Genomic DNA, 18,689 nt, shown 5'->3' with positions numbered 1-18,689 from the left:
GCTCACCTCTTCGACGTATCTCGAATCCAATCTATGATGATCAATTCTAGTGTCATTCGTGCTTATTTTGTTCAAGTTGTTCTTTTCGACGCGTAGAACAGTGACGTTTTTATGCCCGTGTTCACGCTATTTCAATTGTAGTAGCTATTGTATGCTTTCGTCTTCTGATTTCACATTTTTGCGAAATTAGTAATAGGAATCTATCTAATTCTTTAAACATAACTCCTTTAAACATGACTCCTAGAACTCGCTGCTATAAACAAATGTGCCATACTTTCGCAAGGATCGACGCTTACTGGTCGCTCACCAATGAAACGCTTGCACTTCAAGTTCGATGTTTAGTTGTTGAGAGTTTTATTTGTGACATACTTCGTTGTTGTAGCTTGTCAAGTGGTTAATTTGCTGACTTTTCCAGACTATGCAGGATTGTTACTTTCTACCTCTCGGAGTCTACTTAGCGCGGACCTTGGTGTGTCATTTTTTTATTGCTCCGTCTAGGAACAGGGTAGCAAGCACATGCAGATCAGATATAAGGACATCTATAATTGATGGTTGCTTGGTGTGAAACACCTAGTGTTGATTAAAATTGAAGTTGATCGCAAGAAAACCATTAAAGAATTAGGAAGAAAGTTTAAAGGTTTCTGGTCAACAGTGCAACGTTTCCTGAAACACACAATAAAGTTAACAAGGAAGGAATTTGAATTCCTCATGAGCTTTCAGTTGAGAACAAAATTCAATGTGTAACAGTCTACAGTGCACTACCGTCAAGGTTCGATTGAGATCCATTTCTTCAGCAAATTATAACGGGAGATGGGAAGTGGAATCGGTACAACAGCTCGCGCAAGTGAAAACAGTGGTTAACACTGGGCCAATCATCGATACCCTCACCGAAGCCTGAGAAAGGCTGTTGTAATATATTATTGACAAAAAACGTTCCAAAAACGTTCGGGACTGATGAATCGGAAATATCTGCGGACTGTAGTAGGTAACTACCTCAGTGATAGAGTTATCGTCCATGACGGCCGCGGTGGGCTCAGCAGAAAAGATATTGATCGCGGCGTACCATAAGAATCGATGTTGGGCCCGTTATTATGGAACATGGTATACGACGCAGCCTTACGGAGCCCCCTATCGGCGGATGTGCATCTAACCTGCTGCGCAGACAATACGCTGGTACTGGCTACTGACAAAAACCTTTAGAAGACTATTTATCGGGCCGAGAAAGGAATCTCAGCCGTGGCTTTGCTGGTACGAAACATGAGATTATAGCTAGCCCTCCCGTCCGAAGACGAAAATACTAATGTTTACCGATGGTCGCCGAAGAGGAAAAAGAAAAGAGGCATCTACTCATGAAGCTGTGCGAATAGAATCCTCCAATGTCCAGCTGAGAAAGGAGAATGAAGTATCTTTAAGTCTATCTGGACAGCTATTAGACTTGCATCCACCACTTGAATCGACTGACCGCCAGATTGGATACTGTTGTGACTCAACTAAGCCGCATCATGCCTAACATTGGTGGCTTGGATGAACGGGTGTGTCATTCTTACGGAGCTGTTGCCCGAAGCATTGCACTTAACGGTGTTCCGGAGAGGTTGTGGTAGAAGTAGAAAAACTATGAGGCAACGAGTGAGTCAATGGTAGGGAGCAGTCTGGTTGGAGATAAGGGGAATACATATTGCTTTAGTTACTAAATGTGAATAAAAGGAAATTTTAAAAAAGTTATCCATTATTCTTTGGGGCCCAAGATCCGTTTATTCTTAGGTGGTCCTTCGAATTTATAGTTGTATATTCGCACATTCGTTAAAGCAGTCGCGTAAAGGCGTGTTACACTTTGAACGAAACAACTTGCTTTCGAAATTTTGTAAATTTGTGGTATAAAAAGAATAGATTCGTATTTATGCGCATAAGTAATTTTGCACTTTACCGAATAGAGACTGAAGTGAATTTTTAATTGATAAAGGATTTTTGTATTTTGTGTAAATTACTATGTCCTTTGCCAATACAATTGTCCATTTTGTAACAAGTTGCATAAGTATATGTTAAATAAGATTGGCGAGTTAGTTCCTTATTAGAGTTTATTAGTAATATAAAATATTTTTGAGAAGCTGTTTCGTCATTTGTAACTACGAACTTTTTACCGTGCGTCATAATTTATAATATACTTATTAAGTGTTGTGGGAATTTTTTTTAAGTTTAGAAAAGAAATCGTCCAGTCAGACGGTGTCGAAAGATTTCTATGTCGATTAAAATCAAGTTCCAACGCATTCACCTATGTTTTTAACCCAGCAAATATATGTAGTGTCGGAAATGATAGCCAAATTGTAATTCAGGGATGATGCTATTATCTTTATAATACTGTTGCGAATCAGACCTTTCTCGATCATTTAAAATAAAATCATCAATAACTGTTTATAACATTTTAATCAACTAATAATACACACCTATCGTAGGAATTAATAACACATCTGCTTCCTGACAGTTCTCGCTACAATCTGACAGTTTGTCGTTATCGGTCATCTAATCTACTACGACCAATAACTATTTTCTTCATTAACACTAAACGTACCAAGCGAGGGTTACCCAGACAACCAGCAATTGTCGCGCCAGTGACACCGGGTGGAACTCTAAGCACTGTGCTAGCACGATGCTGCCTCTCAGTTCTCGTAACAGCACAGGGCTAGCACTGGAGCGACACTGCGTGTCACGACACTATCAAAGCACCGCGATATAGCACAGGGGCGACACGGCGTGCGAATGACACTATCAGCTCACCATAGTGACACGCGTGGCAGTGGCGTAGGCTAATATATACCAATGAAGAAGCTGTTTGCATAAAAATTATAAACGAATATTAAAAATGACTAAACTAAGCAATTTATTTATTTCGATTCGAAAATAGATACACTGACACGAAAGAAAAATAGAAAAACTTCTTTTTATTATTTTCTATAAACTATAACTTAATACAGCGATTTTTCCAGAAAAGTCGTTAATTACTTTATCGTAAAAATACATACACTTATTTTATAAATATTTTTTTCAACTCATCGTTAAAAATTCATGTAACAAAGATATATTTTATATTTAATAATCTTTACAAACGATAAAACCATTTACCATAAGAATATTGTACCAAAGGAAAACAAATAATTACGTTCAATATTTTCACCTGAAAATTGTGATACGCTAGTAAAGTAAACGTAACTTAATTAGTTCAACATTTTATAAGTAAATGTATATCGTATTTAATACTCTCTATTGGCATGAATTTTCCTGACGAATTGAAAAAATATATATGGCTCTCTCAGTATCTATAAATGTTGGCAAACAGCTAACAAAACGTCTGTCAGTACTCGTATGTGGATATCTAAACTCTGATGTATTTAATTTGTACGGAATAACAGGTGGTTCCCCATTAACAAATGTAACGCCTACACCAATGTAGAAAAAATTTTTGAATGGAACGATGACACGCGTGTCACGCTGGTGCTGGCGCAGTGTCATTCGCACGCGTGCTACGCTGGTGACTAGAACGTGCTGCCACTGCGTGGCGGCATTTTAGCTAACAAGTGCGGACGTAGATGACTACGGATCTGCTGACACTCCTCGGAAGTGTTGCTACAGTGCCGGCACAGTATACAGTAGCGAAACTCTCTGTCGGCACCTTTGATGTCGGTGTACCATAAAATTGAGTGCGCATGCGCGACAGAAGCAACCAAATCGCAGTGCCACCTAGATTTCAATCTCACTTGCATTTTTTTACTCTCTATCTGTCCAACTTATTTTTACGTTTAGTTAATCAAAATTTAATAAAAATAATAAATGTATTATTTCTAATACACTGAAAAACAAGGAAAGAAAGCAAAAATCGAAAAAATATAAAATACACATGTTACTATGACTATAAAAATGTAAGAACATAAATATTATACAAGAAAAAACAAGAGAAAATATAATGAAAAATTCTTCAATTCTTATAGCCCCTTCTGCATATGTAATACTACAACAAAAAATATGTATTATAGAAAATTACAAAACAATATAAAATATAATTTTAATTATTCTATTAGTATATATTACCTATTCTCTTCTTCAACTTTTACAGCCTCTTCTGCATATGTATTACTACAACAAAAGAGATATATATTATAGAACTATAAAATTGTATATAAAATTATAACAAAAAAATATGAAATACAATTTCACATACCTAGATAGTTCTTCTTTTTCTGTAGCTACATTTTGTTTTGCAATTACATTTGTATTATCTCTGAAAAGAATTTATTTAATTATAAATTATTATAAAATATTATAAATTAAATTGTGTCAAATAATTTAATCATTAAATGAAATTATGTCAAACTAACAATTATTATTAAACTTACTGTTGTTTAGTATCACGTCCCAATAATAGTGTTGGAACAGCATCTGGATGAAGGCTAGCTCTAACTTTATTAATTCTGAATAATTTTTCCTCAAAATGTAAATGGCACAGACGAATATTGTTAAATGAATATTGTGGACCTTTAGATAATAGATCATATCTTTTACATGCATCTACCCATTTCAACCATCTGTAATATAAAATTGTATTAGTTTTATCAATAACATATTAATTTATATATTACATATATTTATATTATACTACTCAAAAGAAGCATGGCATCAAAAAATCATAAGGCATATTATAAGACATGTTATACCTGTCTTGTTCCTTTGGAAATTTAAAATAATGTCGCTTCACGTTGAATTGTTTTAAGCATCCCAGTATTGCAAAATTTGACTTCTTTCTTATGTCCATTTTTTAATTATAAAATTAATGCAGCAACATCTGAAACAAAGCTAAGATCAAAGTGCTTCCAAAGAGAATATATAATTTAAAATATTTATATAAATTAACAATTCCCTTAAATTATTAATCAAAATACTTTTAGAAATTAACAACTATTTTAAATTGATTCTTTTTTGCTTCTTTTCCTTTTTCTCCTAAAATCTTCGAAATAGCTTGAACGTGCTTCAACGCTTTCAAGCAGCTTTCAACAGATATTGAATTCCCTCCAAATTCAGCTTCAGGTTTGGTTAGATATTCAATCGTCTTTTTGTTTGCTAAGAAAGAGAGAGAAAGAAAAACTAAAGAGCAAGTGAGGCAGAAGTTCAGATGGCACTGCGATTCGGTGCCCTGTTTCGCGCATGCGCATTAAATTTTGTAACAAAATCGGGCAAGTTGCGCTACTGTATACTGTGGTGCCGGTATGGTGTCGCCACCATCTTGTCTTGTTGTTTGGGTAAATGATCCTTTTCAAAGTTTGCTTTAAAATTATACCTTCATTGTTATTTCTTTCACTTATTTGATTTTTTTGTAAATTCTTATTACATCCAGTTATTCGATTTCTCCTGTTCTCTCGTAGTTTATTTCTTACTGAGAAAAATTCTTTACCTATTTTACGTACCATGAGGGGTCCATATAACGTAATCCATAAACAGAAGAAAGTCTTATCAAAGATTCCCAAGCAACACTCCCTCCCATTAGCGAAATGGCAATGTAGTCGTACATTGAGAGTTTGAAAATCAGAGAATAATAATCAGAGCCTACAAGAAATCAAAATTAATGAATCGAATTAAATCGAAATTATTGAAAAAGTTATTGAAAAAGAATTCGAGAAATAAGTGAAGTGAGTTCAGACGAGGAAAATTCTGTATCTAAGATGAGCAAAGTGATTAGAAATTATGTTGCAAATTATTTTCTTTAATAAATTAGCAATCTTTTCCTGAAAATTAATTACTCGTGGTAAGAATAGGTAGGTGTAAAGTACTGATATGTTTAGTGTTAATACTAATCGGTCGTGCTTCTTTGTATATTCAGTGGTCACAATACTTTATAATGGAATTGAAGTACTATTTAAAAAGTTTTACTCATGTTTAGTAATAGACTAATTGGTTTTGCAGCTAGATAGTTCAAACACCGTTACCATGTATTGTATAACTATAAAATAAAAAAATGTTCTTATTTATATAATACAAAAATTGAAATTTTTATTTATTAAGAGTTTTAGCAAATTGAAGTATATATTCAAAATTTATATCTATACATTAAACTAACAAATAAATTATTTCGCGACTTTAAACGTTAAAACAAGATATATGTATAAATGTAATAACCTCATAAGAATTTAATATTTATTAGAAATAATTTGATGTTTAGTCAGTCATATTTTATTATTGTTTTTGTAAACTATTAAAATATGTATATGGAAACATTTATGCTATCATTAGTCGAGGTGCAATATTCATAGCCATAAGCTCTTGGAAAAGTAATTTTGCTGCATATGGTAATCTAATTTGAGAGATTTGAGTTTTGTTTTTACATCCTTTGCATTCAAATGTGTTATTTCTTAAATTTGCTATTGCAATTAAACCACAAAAATTACATATATGTATCCGATATGGATCTGAAACTTCAAATAATCGTTCTCTAAGAAATTGTGCAGCTCCATGAGAAATTTGGCAATCACGTTCCATTTCGCCAAATCGTAAACCTCCATCTCTAAAAATTATATATTGACATAAGAAAACATATAATTTATTATATTTCTATTATTCCTATTATAACCTATTATAAACTATATATATAATTTGACTAGCATGAAGAATAAATGATTCACCTTGCTCTTCCTTCCATAGGTTGTCTGACTAAAATTTGCACAGGTCCTCGCGCTCTACTATGAATTTTATCATCCACCATATGTTTTAAACGTTGATAATAGGTTGGACCTAAAAAGACTTGAGCATTTATCTTGCGACCAGTATGACCATTATACATGACTTCGTTTCCTCTCAGTTGATATCCATATTCTTGTAAAAGTGTAGAAATTTTCTGCACATTTACAGCATCATTAAATGGAGTAGCATCACCGATTTCACCTAAATTAAAATGTATTAGAACAGAAACTTGCTACGTATGCTATTTATATTTTTCATTTTACCCTTATTTGCAGACACTTTTCCTTGTATACACTCGATTAAGTGACCAATAGTCATACGTGACGGAATAGCATGAGGATTAATTATTATATCTGGTGTAAGTCCTTCGCATGAAAATGGCATATCTTCTTGTCTATATTGAATCCCACATGTACCTTTCTGTCCATGACGTGAAGCAAATTTATCTCCAATTTGTGGTATACGAACACTGCGTACCCTTATTTTACAAAATTTGTAGCCTTCGCTATTTAAAGTTAGCATCACTTGATCTACTATACCAGTTTCACTATTACGCAAAAATGTTGAAGCATCTCGTTTTGTAAACCTTTTCGTCGTACTATCCAACTATAAATCATAAAACATAAAATATATCATAATTTCATAAAACATAAAATTTATCATAATTTATTTTTAATATAAATTATTGTGCAACTACATACCTCGTCATCTGCTTCTGGAAGAGTGATAGTTTTACCTATAACTACATCATCTCCAGACACACGAATTCCAGGAGCAATAATTCCATCATCGTCCAATTTATCATAAATAGCATTACGCATACCTTGACAAGTTTGTCGTGTAGGCTTTTCAAATTGTTCCTCTTGATCTCCAATTCTTTTAGATTCTGAATCTTTATAAGATCTATAGAATACAGATCTAAAAAACCCTCTTTCAACAGCACTAGCATTTAAAATAACACTATCTTCTTGATTATAGCCAGTGTAACACAATATAGCAACTATACTGTTAATTCCAGCTGGTAGTTCACGAAATCTAAGATATTCCATAGATCTAGTAGTCACCAAAGGTTTGTGGGGATAATATAATACATGTGCTAAAGTATCCATTCGAACATGGAAATTTGTAATATATACTCCCATAGCTTGTTTACCCATAGCACTCTGATAGGTATTTCTTGGACTTTGATTATGATCAGGAAATGGAATAATCGAAGCACACACACCTAGTATCATTGCTGGATGAATTTCACAATGTGTATATGTTGTACAATATGCATATTCCTTTTCTTGTCTCAAGTCTTCAGGTGACATTGCAATCATCACAGTTTCTTCCTCTAAAGTATCAATATACTCAACAACTCCGCTACCCACCAACTCTTGCCACCCATCATTATTATAATCTCTTTCCTTCAACATATCGATATGCCTTTTCTTTAATAACAGATTTTGTCCTTCAACAATTAATAAAGGTCTACTGATTCTTCCTGCATCTGTATATATTCTAATTTCACGATCTCTAATATCTCTTATCATAGAAACTTCTGATACAATAATATCCATTTGTCTTCTTAATTTACGCAATGTGGCCATTAACTGATCTGGATCTCTATGAATACCAACCCAGCAACCATTTACAAATATTTTTGTTGCATCTGCTATTGCGCTTGGTGCAATTTCTTCTAAATTTTCCATAGACCATTCCTCTAAGAATTCAAGAATTGGAGAAGGCTGAGATCCAACGCTTATGTAAGCCATTAGTGCTAAATTCTTTACTAATCCAACAGCAGCACCTTCAGGTGTCTCAGCAGGACATAACATACCCCATAGTGTATTATGTAACTGGCGAGGTTTAGCTAACTTTCCATCTCTTCCAATTGGAGAGTTTACTCTTCGTAAATGCGACAATGTTGAAGCAAATGTTAATCGATTCAACACTTGCGATACACCAGCTCTAGCTTGATGAGCCTTTTTTTGATCACCCCAATTACCTGTAGCAAGCGAGTATCTCAGGCCATCGGTAATAATCTTGGTTTTTATAGCAAGTTCAAGGTTGAAATCTTTTCCTCTGTCTATGAATTTTTGTGCATACAATCGTACTTCTTTCATTAGATTCTTAAATAATCCTCTGAATAAGAATGCCAATAATGGGCCAGCCAAATCTAGTCTCTTGTTACCATAATGATCTCGATCATCTAATTCTCTTCTACCTAAAGAAGCTGATAATAATCGATGTACCATGTAACCGAGAAAATATGCCTTTTTAGTTTCACAAAAGTCACTTATTCCTACATGTGGAAGCATTTCTTTTTGTAAAATTTCTCGAGCATATTTTATACGTTTTTCTTTCGTCACACCAGGTCTTGCACCTCTAGTACCAATAAAATTTAAAGCAACATTTTGTTCCTGTATCACAAATGCTTCATCTAAGGAAGGTTTTACCATTTCCATCATTTCAGGATCATCAAAATCATATATAATGTGCTCTAAGATGTCACGATCAGCTACAAACCCAAGTGCACGGAATACAATCATAATAGGAATTTCTTGCTTAATATAAGGAATAATTGCAATAATACGTTGTCCTATAGCAGACTTTTTAATACTAGCTCCACTCTTTGCCATCATATTAATCCATAATGTAGATGTAGGTCGTGAACTATGTTCTAAACAGGATCGAATTTCTGATTTATATGCATATTTACCATCTTTCATACTAAAAACATACACTGTATTTGTTGCCATTTTCTCTTGTGCAATAAGTACTTTTTCTGATCCATTAATAATAAAGTAACCACCAGGATCTAATGGACACTCATTTAATTCTGTTAAGTCACGATCAGATAAACCAGCAAGTAAACAATATTTTGATCTTAACATTATTGGAATTTTTCCTATAAATGTTTTTTGATGCTGCGTTTCAATAGGATCTTCTCCATCTTTTACAATTGTTTTAGTTATATCTACATATAGTGGTGCAGAATATGTCAAATTTCTAAGTCTTGCTTCATTAGGCATCATAGGAGATGGAGCTCCATCTTTTTCCCAATGTGTTGGTTTTGATAAATATATCTGTTCAAATTTCAATAAATGTCTAACTGGATTTTCTATTTCACCTGAAGTATGTTGTGCCTCTGCTTGTAAATCAATTTGTGGCGAGTCTTCAACAATTCTCTGAACTGACATTTCAATAAATTCATCAAAACTATCAAGTTGTTGTCGTACAAGACCCTTTTCATCAAAATATGCATTAATAACGATCCAGCAGGCTTCTTGCCAAAGTTTCGATGAAATTTCTTCTGCATCCTCATCATCATATTGATCTAAATAAAGGTATACTTAATCAGTATTTTCAATAATTATTAAAGTTAATGATCTTATATTCTAGCGTATATTGAAAGAATGAAAAAGATAACACTTATTTACAATATATAAAATTATTGTACAGACTAAGGTTATGCATGTGATATACTTTTTATATACATATTAGTAAATACAAAAATGTTTAGCGTCTATATTTTTTCCACATTCGTATAAATGTTAATATTTAAATCCTTACCATCTTCAAGAGCATACATGTTTTAACTGTAAGTTTATAAATCTATATGCGTCGTATAAATAATAAACAAACAATGATTCGCAACCTTCACTTGCTTCGTATAATACAAAATATTCGGGCTGTTATACTATATATTTTACTCAAGTATTTTTTATTGTTTAGTTTTCACTTTTTATACAAATATTAGGTTATTTACTTCAAACACAACCGCATATACGAAGCATACACGGATTACTCCAAACTACACTCAACTGTTGCACTGCCCTCTATCGGCCAAAAATGTATAATTTCGGTAGAGAATAAAAGATATGCCTTCTCGTTAGCATATAATTTGAAAATCGATTTTCGTTTGCGATTGCATTTGGCATGTCTCGAAATATATTCTTAATCCATTATGGTAAATTTTATTGAAAATGCGTGTTATTTAATCATAGTACTACAACATTAAACAGAGGACTTTATCAGAAGTTAATTAGCAATATTAAAATGTTAAATAAATAACCAAGTTACGTTCAATTGCTATTAATAAAAACGGCTACGTGTTTCGTTATTTGATATATTTAAGGTATGTAAAGAGTAAAAACAGTTAATTTATTTAAAACTCATTTATCATTTGTCGAATGAAAATAAATGGTATTTTCATTATTTACTTAATGTATGAAATAACATATAAAAGATTTGTTTCAACAAAAATAACAATGGAAGCATCTAAAATATACAAATTTCTGATAGCAAATATTTTTTACAAAATACACAAATGTATATTTATAAGAAAAACAATTTGACGTATATAGCGTCAATTTACCTGATAGTAAGAGTAACATTAAATTGGGTGCATTAGCCAATAGATTTTTGAACAAAGTTTTTAGACAAAAGTAGTGAAATAGTCTTATCACCTTTGCTTTTTCCTGACTTTTTCGAGTAAACCAGCTGGTTGAACGATGTAGCAAACTGAATCATCATGTCCTATGACCCTTGAAAATTTTAAAGAAGAATGTAATGGAAATAAAAAGAATAGGAAAAAGAATAAGAATAAAAGAACAGAAATAATATGAATAAGAAAGTATTATGTGTAATATGAGAGAAGCGAACTAAATATATATATTACATTTACTATTATAAATGAAAATAGTTTATTTAGTTTCATTAGTTTAAATAGTTTCATTAGTTTAATTGAATAGAATTAGCCTTGTCGATAGCACTTAGTGGTACCTAAAGAAGCCAATTAATTAGTTTAAAACTAAAATAATTGCTTTTGACACTGAAGCAACTGCTTACATGTTTAATTTTATTATGAAATATTCTTTCAAACATTTCTGAGGTTATATTTCCAATATCTCAAATGATGTTATTCTTTTTTTCCATACTTATGAGTCTAGCGCTTCGTTTTGTTAAAATCAACATTTCTCACTTTCTTCTTATATGGAAATATAATCTAAGATGATATCAGGATATCAGTCTGGAATGGATTCAGTGAAATTATTGGTTTGCCAATATGCGACACTTTGTGGATGAATAGCATGTGAAACACAAATGTGAAAGCATGTTTAAGCTGTGCATACTATAAGCACACCACGGACAAAAAACAGTGTAAGTTGAACATAATAGGGAAGATACAGACTCCGTTTCACACTCTACACATTGTCCACGTAGGACCCTTCGAAGCGAGTCACAAAGTTTACCATCGTGGAATCGGTAAAGGATCAGAATACTCGGTATACGGAGAAGGTCCTGATGAATTTTATGTATCTGTTCGGTGTGCCAACGGGTATCATAAATGATCGTGCAACAAGTTCTACATCATGAAGATTCGCAACGTTACCGGTGGCTACACCAAGAGCGAACGGACAGTGCAAACGCTACAATAAGACCATTGTTGACGCTCTAGCGACAAGTGCATAGGTCACGACCTATGGAACTAGGACAGGGATCGGCAACCTGCGGCTTGCGAGCCACATACGGATCTTTGGATGTGAAACTACGGCTCTTTAGTTCCATACGCAAATATTATTTATTTTATAAAAGAAGAAAAAAACATTTAAAAATCGTTCTGAATCTATTAATGAGGATTAAGCAACCGATTCTATCTTGTATTCGCTTTTCACCGCGCTCTTCCCCCGTGACATGCGTCGTCACTCGTCAGTCCGTAGGAAGCTCTCGAATGACGCCGTCGTCGGATGTTTCTATGTAGGTTTTAATTCGCTTTCGACGCAAGACAATTTGGCGTCTTCACCAGTGTTTTGGCTGTGACATATAGTTTGTTGTTTCAAGTAAAAGAGATAGAAGCGAATTATCTTCTCAAAGTTATGTATGTACATATATATAATATAATATGTATAAGATATAAATATTATATATAAATATATAATTATTTATATAAATAAATATATAAAAATAAATATATAATTTTATATAAATATATATTTATATAAAAATATTATATATAAATATATAATATATATAAAAACCGAAGTAAAGATAGTGTAAGATGTTGAGGAAAATGGAGTAACAACTCGATTGCGCAACGTTTACTGGGCGTATTTATTACTGGTTCACCGGAACATAATAAGTATTATATTTTTAAAATACATATTATATATATATTTTTTTCCAAATAAGATACCTAACTACTTTTTTGAAGTCAATAAGAATTGTCAAAAAAGAAACACAGTATTACTGTTGGATATTATCGCGAAAGTGTTTTTATTAAAATATATATTTAATAAATTACCTATTTTACTATTTATCTATTTTATAGCTTTTATTATTTAAAAATTAGCGTTAAAATAATAATTGTAAGTGTAAGTACCTATGAATTGTTATTTAATAAACCTATTTTCGAACTCTGAAGATCAGAGTAGGTAGGTATTTGCAGTTTTAGATTGTTTATATGTTTGGTAATTTTCATTGATTTCGGCATAGCTGGGCATAACACCTTTACTCGTAAATTAAATATCTAATATTTGCCAAAATTAAAAAAAAACCTAAAATGTGCAGACTGCGCCGTGATAAACACGTTCTGACAAGTCCGTTCGTGTCAGTCGGCAATCACCGCACACGGGAGGCGACCACAGATATGACGAAACTATGTACTTATAGTCAATTAATACGTGAGAGAGTGAGACAAACAGTGTTTCGTGTCTAAATTATTTATTTTAATAATTAAATTATTAGAGAATTATTTATTTTATTTAGGTAAGTATTTCTAATTGGGAAATATCGTTGTAAAATCTTTTTTGATGAATTATATTTCATTATGCCCAGCTTCTCGTATGTATTTGCTTAGGTATTCGTTGACATAGAATTTTTAAAATAATTTAAAAAATTTTTTAAATAATTTTAAAAATTCTTTATTACAGCTTCACCGCAAGCATGACATCTACAAAAAAAAAGAGAAGAACTGAAGAGGAACATCGAGAATTCAATCGGGATTGGACGGAGTCGTTCACTTTCATATGCAACTCAGATGGCCTTCCGACTTGTCTCATTTGCCACGAAAAACACAATAAGAAATCAAATTTAGAGAGATACTTCACTAAAAAACACTCAGTTTGCTAGTAAATATTCAGCTGGCGAAGAACGTAAAAAAGCTGTCGACGAACTCCAAAAACAAAAACAATAATCAAGTTCCATGTTAAGTAACTGGACGCAATCTACAAGTAATGTTAATCTGACAAGCTTCGCGGTATCACTAGAAATTGTAAAAAAAGGCAAACCATTCACAGATAGTGAGTATGTCAAAGTTTGCTTCATACGTGCATCTGAAGAACTTTTTCGCGATTTTAAAAACAAACCAGAAATCTTGAAAAAAATCAAGTATTTGCCACTATCTGTTAAAACAGTATAGGATAGAATAGCTAAAATGTCTTTAAGTGTAACATATTTGCAAGTGGAAGATATTCAACTTTCTTCTGCCTTATCACTTGCTATAGATGAGTCTTGTGACGAAAAGACACGGCACAAGTTAGCCTTTTTGTCAGGTATACGTAACTTCTAGGATTGCTACTGCTCTCGGGACAAACTAGAGGGGAAGATATAACGAATGCCGTGCACAAATGCCTTGAAGACAATAAGATCGATTTAAATAAAATTGTTTCAATAGCAACTGATGGAGCCAGAAGTATAACAGGAAAAAATAAATGGGCAACAACGATTCTTCAGAGCAAAATAAACCACGAAATTCTTACGTTTCACTGCATAATACACCAAGAAACGCTTTGTGCCCAAACATTTGCGGCCGAAATAGTAGAGGTCATGAATTTGGTAACCAAGATTGTTAATAGTATCTTGTCAAAAGCACTCTACCATCGTCAGCTTAAAGAATTCTTAAATGAAATGGAGACTCAGTATTGCGATCTCCTTCTTCACAATAAAGTGTGATGGCTTTCCAAAGGTAAGGTGTTGAAACGTTTTGCTTTGTACTTGAGTGAAATAAATACATTCCTAAATGAAAAAGGCATTAATCACCCTGAATTAGAGAGCGACAAATGGTTGCAAAAATTTTACTTTATAGTGGATATCACAGCGAAATTAAATAAGCTGAATCCAAACTGCAAGGAAAGAAAAACACAGCCTATGTTTTGGTAGAATTGTTTTGTTTTGAAGAAAAATTAATTCTTTTTGCAGAAGATATTCAGAGTGGTAAATTATTTCACTTTCAATTTCTAAAGCAATATTGTGATAAAACCGGTGCAACTGTTGACACAAATTATTTCAGCACAGTTATAAAAAAAAATTAATGATGAATTTGCTGACAGATATGAACAATTCAAAACCAACAAAACCACTCTAGCATTCATAGTAAATCCTCTCAACACAAATAGTAACGAAATCAATATTGAGCCATTTGGAATTGATACTGGATCTTTAGAAATGCAATTGATCGATTTAAAAAGTAAAGCTTTGTGGAGTAGAAAATTTACAGAGTTGAAAAGCAAGTTGGAAGAGTTGGAGGTCTACAAATGTATGTAACACAACAAAAGTGGACAGCTTTGAAATAAATGCCGCAAGTTGAGGTATTTATATTCAACGCATGGAATAATTTTCCAAATTGCTACAATGAGGTGAAGAAGTTGGCATTTGGAGTACTGACTATCTTCGGATCGACATATTCATGCGAGTAAGCGTTCTCTTGTATGAATATAATTAAAAGTAAAATAAGAAGCCAACTAACAAATGAAAATTTATAGTTGTGTTTGAAACTTAAAACAAGTTATGTTATTGTTTTTTTTATTTTAAGTACAAATTACATTGTTTAGTAAAGCTTAAATTTTCTACTTGAATAACCATGCAAAGCCGTCGCTCTCATTAAATTTGTTTGCTCAATTGTTTGTTATTGAAGTACAAGTTACTGTTGTAAGTAAATGTTTAATTGTTTTAATTTTTTACTTAAATAATAAGTAATTATCTAATAATGCCATATATATATATTATCTAATTTGTTGTGAAAAACACTACTTAACCCAGGCAACCAGCGATTGACACGCCAGTGACACCGGGTGGAACGAAGCACTGTACTAGCACGGTGCTGCCACTCAGTTCTCGTCACAGCACAGAGCTAGGCATCGGGGCGACACGCGTATCACGGCACTATCAAAGCACCGCGAATAGCACAGGGGCGACACGGCAGTGCCAATGACACTATCAGCTCACCATAGTGACACGTGTGGCAGTGGCATAGGCTGATATTTACAAATGGGGAAGCTGTTTCCACAAAAATTATAAACGAATATTAAAAATGACTAAACTAAGCAGTTTATTTATTTCAATTCGAAAATAGGTACACTGACACGAAAGAAAGATATAAAAATTTCTTTTTATTATTTTCTATTGTGACGGGGAATCCGTCTACCGTAAGTCGGGACACAAATGTATATTTGAAACAGAATACTCAAGGGATACAATTTAACCGCTCACGTACAACTTTGCACGCCACGCGAACGCAAAATAGTCACTGAAACTGAGGGGGGGGGAGGGGGAGTATTTCGAAGCTGCGAGATTATGGTTTTTTCTTGGGGCGCCAGCTACATAGAAAGTAGCAACAAAATATACTACACAATCCGGGAAACCCGGGGCGGAACAACCCTTGAAACTTCGAAATGCTCCTCCTCTCGACTACGCCTAGTCGAGTACGCAAATTCGGGTCGCGGGACATTGACGTCACGGCTTCTTATTATATTGGGTTTAACACGGGTTTAACAAGGATTACTGAGAGTACGCACCACGCCGCGAATGACAGGGGATCACCACCCGCTACAGGATGTAAAATACAAAATATCATACACGACAAAAGAAATGCAGCAGGAAAATGGGACGCTTTAGCGTATGAGGACTCACGCTTTCCTTTCCAGATTGTCCGGAATCTCGTTCCTTTTTCTCTCTCTCTCTTTCTCTCTCTTCTCTCTTTCCACCTTTTTCCATCGTTTTGCTCGGCACGTCTTATCGCTCACTATTTCGCTCGCTAATTGAATTCGCTGGTGGTCCTCGGGTCTCCAGATCCTCCTTGGGGCTCCTTGGTTCGGTGGGCTGTACGTTTCGGTATTGGATTTTCGGTATTGATACACGGATTCATCGATCGGTGGATTTCGGGGATCTTCTCTTCTCGCCCCCTTGGGTGTTTCTGAGGGGGGTCTTTCTGATCATTTAAACTGTGGCGCGCATCGCGTGCTGCGCGCCCATGGCTCATCTGCGGGTCTGCTGGACTCTTGGACCTCTATTTACGGGATTACGGGGAGGGGGTGGATGTTCTTCTAACACCCAAAAACCATCCGGTTCGTCCCAGTGGACGAGAGGCAGCGGTCATATCTGCGCACGGCCTATGATAGTGTCTATTGGATTGAGGGGTCTCCTTCATTTACCCATTTTTCGAGCCTGTCACGCTACCTCGGCGCACAGCCCTTCCGCGAGCCCGCGGTCTGCTTATCCGATGAAGGGACATCTTCAGGGTCGTTTCTTCCATCAGCTCGCCAGTCGAACCCATAAGAGGGGAAGAAGGAAAGGGGAGGGGGGGGGGGGGGGGGGAGGGGAAAGGGTTCTACCAACGCGTACTTCACGTTTCTCGGAAATACAGCTATTGCGATGGTTCGCGTCGCGCTTCTCGCACGGGTGGTGATTAGCGGGCTAGAGCTAACGAAAAAGGGGGGTGCGAGTCTTGTGACGTCACCACGTTACACTATAAATTATAACTCAATACAGCGATTTTTTCAGAAAAGTCGTTAATTACTTTATCGTAAAAATACATAAACTTATTTTATAAATATTTTTTTTCAACTCATCGTTAAAAATTCATGCAATAAAGGGTTATATTATTTTTAATAATTCTTACCACAAAAATATATGTACCAAAGGAAAAGAAATAATTACGTTCAATATTTTCACCTGAAAATTGTGATACGTTAGTAAAATAAACGTAACTTAATTAGTTCAACATTTTATAAGTAAATGTATCATTTATTACATATTAATATGCTGCCACCGTATCTAACATTCTCTTTTGACATGAATTTTTCTAACGAATTGAAAATATATATATATGGCTCTCTCAGTAACTATAAATGTTGGCGAAGAACTACCAAAACGTCTGACAGTACTCGTATGTGGACATCTGAACTTTGACGGATTTAATTTGTATAGAAAAACAGGTTTCCCATTAACAAATGTGACGCCTACGCCAAGGCAGAAAAAATTTTTGAATGGAACGATGACACGTGTGTCACGCTGGTGCTGGCGCAGTGTCATTCGCACGCGTGTTACGCTGGTGGCTAGAACGCGCGTGCCGGCATTTTAGCTAACGAATGCGGTCACAAATGGCTACGGATCTGCTGACACCCCCTGGAAGTGTCGCTACAGTGCCGGCACGGTGTCGACACCATCTTATCGTGTGTTGCCTGGGTATATAAATAAATAGATATTTTTTCTTATGAATAAATAGATTAGTTTTTCTTTATCAAAAAACTTTATTTATGCGAGTACTATTTATTATTGGCAAGAACAAATTTTGTGGCTCTTTAAAAACTTTTAAATTTTGTAAATTGTAATTTTTGACTCTTCCGACTCAAAAGGTTGCTGACCCCTGTTGTAGGGTAAACATTTTTCTCAATCGCCACTGGTGTCGATGAAATGCTTAAGATATTCTGCAAGCACATGCTGTTGACTTGTATTGCTTTATTCGAAATTTGATTTCTACTGTTTTTATCAGGCTATTTATGAAATTAGAACCTTGGTTGGTCAAGATATCTTTCAGACATCCGAACTTACATATAAAAGTGGTAATCAAGGCATTCGCTACGTCGACTGCGGATGTTTGCTTGAGTGGGATCGCAATGGAGTATTTAGTTAATAAATCTTAGATTGTAAGAATATTTGTGAAACCTTTGGGTGTTGTAAGAGGGGTCCTATGACATCCATCGATA

At 34.2% G+C, this 18,689-nt stretch overlaps 1 protein-coding gene and 1 long non-coding RNA gene across 2 annotated transcripts; both read right to left on the bottom strand.

Moving 5' to 3' along the window:
- Positions 1–4,930: 4,930 nt before the first annotated feature.
- On the bottom strand, positions 4,931–5,507 carry LOC143427860 (uncharacterized). The gene is made up of 2 exons (XR_013102371.1): positions 5,451–5,507; positions 4,931–5,106 (listed from the first exon to the last, which is right to left on the bottom strand). It is a non-coding gene; the product is annotated as an uncharacterized LOC143427860 (long non-coding RNA).
- A 594-nt stretch (positions 5,508–6,101) lies between these two features.
- On the bottom strand, positions 6,102–10,509 carry Rpii140 (RNA polymerase II subunit RpII140). Its single transcript, XM_076903724.1, has 5 exons — positions 10,279–10,509; positions 7,422–10,042; positions 6,984–7,326; positions 6,663–6,921; positions 6,102–6,544 (listed from the first exon to the last, which is right to left on the bottom strand). The coding sequence occupies exons 1-5, from the start codon at positions 10,295–10,297 to the stop codon at positions 6,259–6,261; spliced, it is 3,528 nt and encodes a 1,175-aa protein (XP_076759839.1). The 5' UTR covers positions 10,298–10,509; the 3' UTR covers positions 6,102–6,258.
- Between the last annotated feature and the right edge of the window lie 8,180 nt (positions 10,510–18,689).

Source organism: Xylocopa sonorina, chromosome 10, assembly GCF_050948175.1.
Source record: "Xylocopa sonorina isolate GNS202 chromosome 10, iyXylSono1_principal, whole genome shotgun sequence".
Lineage (NCBI taxonomy): Eukaryota > Metazoa > Arthropoda > Insecta > Hymenoptera > Apidae > Xylocopa > Xylocopa sonorina.
Note: the sequence above shows the minus strand (reverse complement) of the source record. Positions and strands in the feature narration are given on the sequence as shown.

Excerpts from the sequence above, each read along its gene's own strand:
- Rpii140 (XM_076903724.1), bottom strand. Across the intron at positions 6,922-6,983 it reads AAAAGTGTCTGCAAATAAGG|GTGAAATCGGTGATGCTACT; the intron begins GTAAAATGAAAA and ends ATTTTAATTTAG. Across the intron at positions 6,545-6,662 it reads CCTATGGAAGGAAGAGCAAG|AGATGGAGGTTTACGATTTG; the intron begins GTGAATCATTTA and ends TATAATTTTTAG.